The 8,936-nt window shown below is 34.3% G+C and overlaps 1 protein-coding gene across 1 annotated transcript; it reads right to left on the minus strand.

Moving 5' to 3' along the window:
- Positions 1–969: 969 nt before the first annotated feature.
- On the minus strand, positions 970–6,697 carry LOC104083733 (ankyrin repeat domain-containing protein 12-like; the record flags this gene model as incomplete). Its single annotated transcript, XM_009587340.1, has 4 exons — positions 970–1,532; positions 1,853–1,948; positions 4,828–4,971; positions 6,599–6,697. Coding segments are annotated over 4 exons (525 nt in total), but the record flags the coding sequence as incomplete, so codon positions are not given.
- Positions 6,698–8,936: the final 2,239 nt, after the last annotated feature.

An 8,936-nucleotide genomic window follows, 5' to 3' on the forward strand; every position in this document is an offset into this window, starting at 1 on the left:
TTTCACAGACATCAGATCCCAAGCATTCTTGAATAATTTATGGACTAGAGCGTAACAAATCTTTTTCATGAATATCTGTAACCTCCTACTAATAAATAATTAACTGTCTGCTCATTAACAGTGCTAAGAATAAAAAAGCATTAAATTTCACAACACAGGAATTTTTTTTAGTTTCATTGAGCTTCCTTACATATTTAAGGAATGCTAAGATTTGATATAGCAAGTGTTACAGTATTAAGAAATTCCAACTAATAACATGACCAATAAAATTTATTAAACATTATATTTACAACTATTTACATATCCTTCCATAGATTAATATTAAAATAGACAATATACAATTTAAGAATTTTCATTCAAAGGCATTTTGTTGGAAAAAATAGGCTCTATTACGAGACCACCATATAAGAGCAAAAGGGTTTTTTGTTTTACACAAAAATATTTTCAGTATAGTAAGTCATAGGTATGGCATTACAACAGCAGACTAATATGAAATATGATTTTGTAAATATTACAATTGTTTAGGTATCAGTTACTGAAGTAAAGAAGTTAAGAGTTCTGTGAAGCATGCAATACAGTTCAGTTTCAATTCTTTTACAGTTATGGTGATGAAACAAGCAGCTAAATCAAACACATGCCATACAAAAAAGAACTGCCAACCAGGAACACACTACACTTAATAAAAACTACAACTTTGGTCCAATAAAACATTAGACAAAAACAGTTTTACAGTTAAAATATCTATTTTATACAGGTTTGAACATTAATTACAAGACTATTTACATTTGCACAATATGTATAAAATAAATTATTTAAAAATGAAGACAATATTACACCTTTTTCCAAAAAGAAAACTGTACAGTAATTTACAAAATATAATAAGATTAATAGACTATTTTCCTCCAAGTCTTACATTTTCTTCCACAGGCTTTTTCATCACTTTTCTGTGGGAGTTCAACTGTTACTGAAGTTTCATAATACAAAGCTTTATAGCAGATTTAAGTATCTTTTGTTTTTTTGGTGGCTGTTTTAGTTATTAACAGCTTCCAGCGCTGTTAACTCGCCATGTTTCGTCATCTTTTTCAGCAATAAGCTCTAAAACTATAGGCAATTTTAAAATACAGATAATGGCATTTACTGTGAAACTGACTTTAAAATTAGCATCCATCTTCTGTGATTGAACAAGAGCCCGTGCTACACTTCTCTGAAGGAACACCTGAATTGTTGACAAAGGTAGTATTCCATAGAATTAAGTGCTCTGTCTTAAAAGAAAAATACTTTTGTGTATCACTGCACCTCAATTTCTAGTTGTCCAAGGGAAAGGGTGAGCTAGAAGATGCTAGTTGTCATATTGGCGTCAATTCAAAGTCATCATTAACATCAACAAGAGGAACGTAAAACTCCTGAATTTCATAAATGCTGATTGATTTGTATGTAGCAGGATCAAGTTCTTGTAGTTTAAGCTGCCACTCCAGTCTCTGTACCGCATTTAAAGCCGCTGCTTCATGCTGCTGCCTCATCAAAAGGCACGTCTATTTTAAAATTGAGAAAGAAGTTATTTCAATATTTGAAAAAATACTGCAACAAGTTTGAAAATAGAAGAAATATCTAGGAGCCTCTCTGGTGGTAGTAAGTAATTTCCCCACTATGTATTTAGAAATTTGCAGATTATTCCATTAAGCTATATAGCAACAAAGGTTTAGTTTTTTATATTGCTAGACCCTCCTATATGTTGCCCTTAAAACCTCTACAATGGCCCATGATACTGCATACAAATCTACTATTTATTCATCTCATCTTTGTAGTGACATTAGAGGGTTTTTTTTTAAAGTGGAAAGACAAAGAAGTGTACCTTTAATTTGTCAAACTTATCGTCAACATCCTGTAACCATGACATAAACTGTCTTGCATTAAATCGATCCCTCACTGATGTTTTGCTGTCATCAGCCTGCAAAAAAAATTTTATTCAAGCTGTAAGTTATTTGATGATTCAGTCTTAAACATACTTTAAAACATAAAACCTACTTTGTGGGACCTTCATAAACAATGTTTCAGCTGAAAAAATAAACTCTGAGTCGAAGTATCAAGGTATATATGAGCATATATGTTGACCACCACTTTCACTGTGAGCCAGCTGCTCACTAACAATGGGTATTTTCAGGTTCCCTCAAGCTATTTACTGTAATCTATTTTTGAAATGTAGAGTAGGAAGCTTAAAGATTTATGCCTTAAAGTCTTAATCAGTACAAGACAGATCGTTCCACAAAATTGCTATGTCTTTGTTCTCTTTAAAATTCAGTAACAAATTAAATGAACATTCCCTCGGGAAAAGCAGAAACATTAATACAGGAAAATTTAAGCAGCCTGACTTAACTGGTACACAAGTATTCAAAAGCAATAATAAAAAAATATTTTTACCATCAAAATCCCCAAAAGGAGATTAAAAAAAGTGAGCAGACATGTCTTAATGTCCTGCTCAATTAAATAATATTTTTTAAAAACCTAACTATTTAATAAGGATCTGGAATGTCACATCTGCCCATCATGAGAAACTAGATACTCTACAGAGTACAGACTACACCAATTTAACATTTAAATAATAATCACTAAATAGAACAAGCTGCTGTTACTTTTTTAGGAAAAAAAAAGACACTGTAGGAATTTGTACACTGTAGCAATGGGCAAGAACAGGAAAAAGACCTGCAAGGACTGAATCTCTAGAAAACAGCTGAGATTTCAGGTATCAAGGACAGCTGAACAGGTTGGTTCTAGAAAGAGCCCTCAACAACACTGATCTTGTAACCCTGAGCTGTAGGCATTTAGGTGAGCTGTGACCAGCTAACAGTCTGTTCACCAGAAATGGGGCATTTTTCCTCCCCCATCTTTGGTTTGGCCCATATGACTGCAGAGTACGGTTCTCAAGGTCTGTCCAACATGCGCAGCCATAAAGGCATGCTTCCAAAGACTCAGAAATCCCATAAAAACAGTTCCGAGGTGATAATCTTCCTGCAAAATAAACCAAATCTTTCCCAGCTACTTGCTCAAATACAAGAAAAATTTCATCAGAAACGTTTCTTCATTGTAGAACAAAACTAAGAGTTGCTAGTGGGGTAACAGGGAAGTGGCAGAATGCATTACAAGAGAACTGTTTCTTATGCATCTACATTCTTCCCATGAAGCAAATGTAAATCAAAGCATCAAGTTGGTAGTTTAAAACGTTGATTTCAATTATAATTAAAAATACATTTAATACTTTGCTGAACATTACGCGCAATATTATCATTTTCTAAGAAAAATTACCACAGACTGAAACACAAAGCTGTTGAGGTAGTGAGGGGGAAGGAGAGGCATTTTACTACTATTATAGTTATTACATAGATGGTCAAAAAAGCTCAATACTTGAGCGGGGAGGAACCCCCACAACAACTTCTCCCCCAATAAAGATTCCTTTTGTTTCACAGAATTCAAATATAGAATCAGCTTATTTAAAATCAATTGTAAAACGCTAACTATAAAAATGCAGTTATATGCATCACTCAGATGTATCTCAAATTTCTAAAAAGCTCAGGGCCTCTAAATTGGGGCAGCAAAAAAGCAAAGGACATTCTGAACTTCAGAACTAACAACGATGATATTTGGACTGTTAAAAGAAGAGAAAAAACTCATTTTTGTCCTATCAGTTAGATTTACTAAGGAAATTATTTAAAAATTTGTCAGTATAAAGCTTAAAGTGGGAGAACAATACGGTCTCCATAAAACTGCTATCCCCTGCTGAATCACCTCATTGTGCATAGCTCTAGTTCTTTAAATATGGGGGAAAATGTAATAACAGACTGAGGAAACACTGGAAGCTGTAATAATTCTATAAGGGCTCCAGAACTAAAGTAGAATTCCACATTTGTCAGAAATGTAGGTGTTTCATTTTAAAATGCCCAACATCCAATGCATCAACACTTTTATTACATCCGTAACATCAAATTTCTTCCTTGCATTTTGTGCTCCTCACAGTCACTGAAACAGGTTCTGAATGCTGTTTCCATTTTTGTTAGTTAGCAGTTCATAAAATACCGACACCATGAAATTATATTCTCTTAGAGATACTGCTGCAGTAAACCTCTGAGTGGTAGTCCATAAAAGGTAAGCAGATTATAAAGTATACTGCTCATTTTAGGTTTTAATCAGGAACTAAATACCAACATTGAACATGTAAATAACATGACGCATGTAAATAATATGGAGCTTGGGGTGATTTGAAAAAATAATTTCATCTGGTAGCGTTCAACATTTCATTGTTGGTCATCTGTTTTTTATGGAACAGTTCTAATGACTGCGGTATAGAGAGGAGAAAAGTATTATGTGGGTATCTCCACAAAACATTTCCAAATTTCATGAACCAATCTCATCACTTCACACACTACTGCATTCCGATTTTCTGGACTAGTGACAAAAATGATCTTATATTCTGATAATTTTTTTTTTGTTTTGTTTAAGCTATATTTGTAAGCTTCCAAAATATGTTCTGATTGAAATTTGATTTCATAAAGCCCAGCAGAGTAATGTTCTCTTTTTATCCTTCTCATAATTTCTGGAGGTGAAAGAAAACCAGACGTAGTACAAAACAGAAAACCAGTGTACATATACCCATATCCTCTTGTTATTGTATACCCAAATGAGGCCTAATCAAAGTAACAATCTATAATGTGCAAAATCCTAATTCCAGACAAATCAATGACGATTTCAGTATGGGAATAGAATTCTCTAAAAACACCCCTTTTGAATCAGGCTAGAAAGACCTTTTGGTTGAAATTCTGAAATACATCTCTTTACCTGAGCATCCAGAGGCACATTATAAACCTCGGCATCCAGCAGAACAGTGCAGGCACTGAATGGTAGTGTTTGATTAGCTAACGTTCTTGCTGCTCGATAATGAACACGTAGAACTTCTTGTTCGTTAGAAACAATAAGCTTTTCCTAATTGAATAAGATATCAACACATAAATATCCATTTCATTAATTAATTAATCAGTTTGATTCATAAAAACGTCCATTCATTCAAACATTTCTTCTTAGGGCTTACACTTTTGAACAGTGTGAGAAATGGGCTAGTGAAGGGAGGAACGGTTGTTCATCTAATCAAATCCAAAATTTCAATTTAATGATGCAGAGTGTTCCCTGAATGGCAGAACTGAAAACACCTTCTCCCCTGCCACCACCTTCGGCTGAACATCGTGCCCAGATTTTCCACTTTGTGCTGCTGCGGCAAGTTCTAGCTAATGACGAAGGTGAAAGATGAAAGGTATGAGGAGCATAGGGTTGGGATATAGGTTTGTGAGTCTTGACTGTATTAAGATTTTTGTCACAAGCTTGTCATGCCAGGCACATGGCAATGTGCCAAGCAAACAGAAGCAGAAATATAATTTGCAGGATAATTTAAATAATTTTAAATTTTTTTTTTTCTTTAAACAACATGCAGAAACTCCATAAATCCATAACTGAACAAAAATTCTTCTTGAACTGAGACAAGAAAATACAGCTTACTTGGCCAAACTTGACTTATAGTTGTATAAAGTGGATTTGATTTGAAGAACAGTCTATTTGAGCAAAATAACTAAAAATATGCAGAATTTTATAAGACATAAAACAACGTATGTGTATGTTTACTGCTCTGCAACATAATGACTCTAATTTTTATCAGAAGAAGAGAAGGTGGATTATAAAAAGCTTGGAAAACAGAAAAAGTAACATCTTTCCTTTGGTTACAACTAATTTCTTTTCAGTCAGAACTTGACTGAATTTGAACCATGTTTACATACTTTGTGCTTGTTATTTTACACCTAGCTTTACACTAAAATAACAAATTCAAGTAAAATCCCTCCCTCAACTGCTTTGTTAAGCCACACTGAAATCAGCTTAATCAAAAAACGACCACATCAGGTTTTAATGAGCCAGCTGCTTGTATAACTGTGTGGAAACCCTTAAGATACATTTTATGTGTCCACAAGCACTCTGGCTCACAATACTGACAAGATATCTAAATCTAGGCTGCCAAGGAAAAAGGTTTGGACAACCTAAAAATAAAGAACACTCTTAAACCAGGAATATTTTCTCAATTTCTGTGTTCAAATTCAGTGAAGCCTACAGATGTAGTTTTAACATAATTTTAGGCAGTTTTTGCAAGCAGAATATTGCAAATAATGTTTTCGTCTTAGAGCCACATGTGTCTTCCACCAATACAGCATTTACTCTTGCTTCAATTCTTTTAACTCAGTCAATTTGTTTCTGAAGTCTACAACCATTATTAACTTTGAAAACTAGAGTCTGCAGCTTTCTTCCCACTGCCCCTGGGAAAAATGTGGGCCACATCTTAGAGCAATTAACAGGAAAAAGCTGCTATCTTACTGACTTAAGTATTCTGCTAATAGTTGTCCAAACCATTTTTTTGTATTTACAAGTTTCTCCAATTCATAAATTTGGATAGAAGGCAGATTACTTCTAAAGCATTGTTAAATTGAGCAAAATATAGTCTATCCATTGAAAAAGAAAAAAACCCTAAAGCTTAAAGTTGGGAAATAAAAAAAATAAACTACTTTAGTCTTACCCTTTCAATACTGTGCTGTAAACGTAGTTTCATCCTTACAACCTCCTGTTGTTTAAATAGCTCCTTAAGTGGGTCCGACAGTGAGGGAGGTGGTGTAATCTGTGGAAAAAGTTTTATAAATAGTATAGTGAATATGTATTTAACATATGTTTAACATTGCCTGTATGATTTGAGCATTTATTTAAAAAAACATAAGCAAGGTATTTTTTAGGGAAAATACGAGCATTTTGTACATTTTACTAATTATGTGACTTCAATCCATTTGCAATAAAAGGTTTTAAGGATTCTTTACCATAAAGTTAATAAACCTGACTGAAATGGCATTTCAAACTGTTTAGTGCTTTTAACCAGTCATTTTCAGCACGCCATAGCTGTTCTTTAAAAGGGCTATACATTAGAAGATAGTAAAAATACAACTTGCTTTCAATTTTAAAGACTCTTTAAAGCACAGCAGTTCATTTTGAGAAGTTAAAAACCACCTAGCCAAATACAGGAGCAAAGTAAGAAAAAGAAAAATATTGCTAAAAAAAAAAGTCACTTGATATATTTGTACAGTGTCACTGGCATTTTGTATGGTACAAAAGATAACCAACCATATTCCAAATCTTACAATCATGCAGAACACAGACAAGTACAAAAAGTACACTAGAGCCCCAGGCAGTGGCTTGGAAAACTGTTTCCTCCTGTCAGTTATTCAAATAAGTTTTTTTAAAAGCTTATGCCTTTACCAAAAAAAAAAAAAAAAAAAGAAAAAAAAAAAATCGAATAGACTTGAGTTATCAACACTGTTATTGATTGGCTGTACTCTAAACATTTTGCATTTTTAGTCAGTTATAGTAAACAACCGGTATTACTGTCCTGACTGAGCTGTACGACAAACACTGAAAAGGCACCTGGAGCCCTCAGAGCAACTGCAGAAATCAGATTTTTCTTGAGAAGTAATTAATAAACATCTCGGGAGTTTTAAGGCTCCACCCAAAGTTTACTTTTCTCTATGCAAGTTCTGTCTGACAGTTCAGCATGGTTTTTAACAACTGCTAGATGTAAGAACATTGATATTGCTTTGGAAAGACTCATCAAAACTAAATGAAATACTGCTTACTACCACTGATGCTCAGAAACCACAGCTGAAATACATACCTGCAGGTATCATACTCTACCTTGTATCTAACACAAACACATAGACATAAATAATTCTATTCAATAATATGGATCCTGCAACTGTCAAGAAATAATAAATCCATTATGAAAATATGGACACACTGCGTTACTAGTATCAATCATGCACCTATACGCTCCAGTAACAAAATGATTTATTTACCAAAAGTTACTCAGTTATTGTTACCTTGGAAAATTATTTCAGGACAATTTTTTCCCCAACTGGAAGTTAGCCAATATCTTTGGAATTAAAGAACATATTGAATAGCTAATTGCAGTTCATTCCTTAAGTTATTATTTGGTATAAAATGACATTCAACTCCTTCACGTTTCAAACTACTAAGCAAGACACACTTCACTTCTCTCAATGAAAACGGTTTGGCTCCCAAACCAGTGAGTAACGTTTATGGCATATGCCGTTTTGTGTAAGTCATCACTATTGAAAACAAACAAACACAACAAAAAACCCCAAACCACAACACCTACTGGAATAATCTGTCTCAATCATAATGGATTCCAGGGTGTTTAAGTTCAGCCTGAGATATCCTGCAGTCTAATTTTGCCTGGAAACTTTGCATTCAGGGCACAGTACAACAGCGCTGTCATAGTCTTTCAATAAAACAAGACAAGATGCTTGTAGTAACACCAAGCCTTTATTTAATTAATTTTACTAACCCCAAAAAGATCTCTCAAAAATCTCAGTGCTTTTGTTAATAGAGAAGCACACAGCATAAGAAGCAAGACAAACAATCTGTCTGTAAATATTCTTTGAGTTTATGCAGCTAAGTTATCCAGAAAGAAAAATTTCAGCGCTGGCGAGCATCCATATCACCTGAATAATTTCAAATATTATTATACAACGTTATTCCTTTAAATTTATAGACCGCTTAATTTTGCAACAGGAATAAGAATCAACACCATAGGAAATAACTGGAAAGGACTTCATTATCTCGACAGCGAACTTGCGTGGACTTTTATTTGAACGTGTAAGAGAACTCTGCCTCTGTGAAGCTGCTGCGGCACCGCAGCTTTTATTAGAAGTCTTTTTCAGATCCCAGAACTGTTTTATTAGATTACTGCTTTTGCCGATCGGCCACATACACATTTCCTAACCAACCCCTAAGACGACAGTGACGGTTCCACCCCGCCCGGCAGCCCGCACGCCTCCGGAGCGGCGCCG

This window comes from Fulmarus glacialis, unplaced genomic scaffold, assembly GCF_000690835.1.
Source record: "Fulmarus glacialis isolate BGI_N327 unplaced genomic scaffold, ASM69083v1 scaffold29720, whole genome shotgun sequence".
NCBI classification, from domain to species: domain Eukaryota; kingdom Metazoa; phylum Chordata; class Aves; order Procellariiformes; family Procellariidae; genus Fulmarus; species Fulmarus glacialis.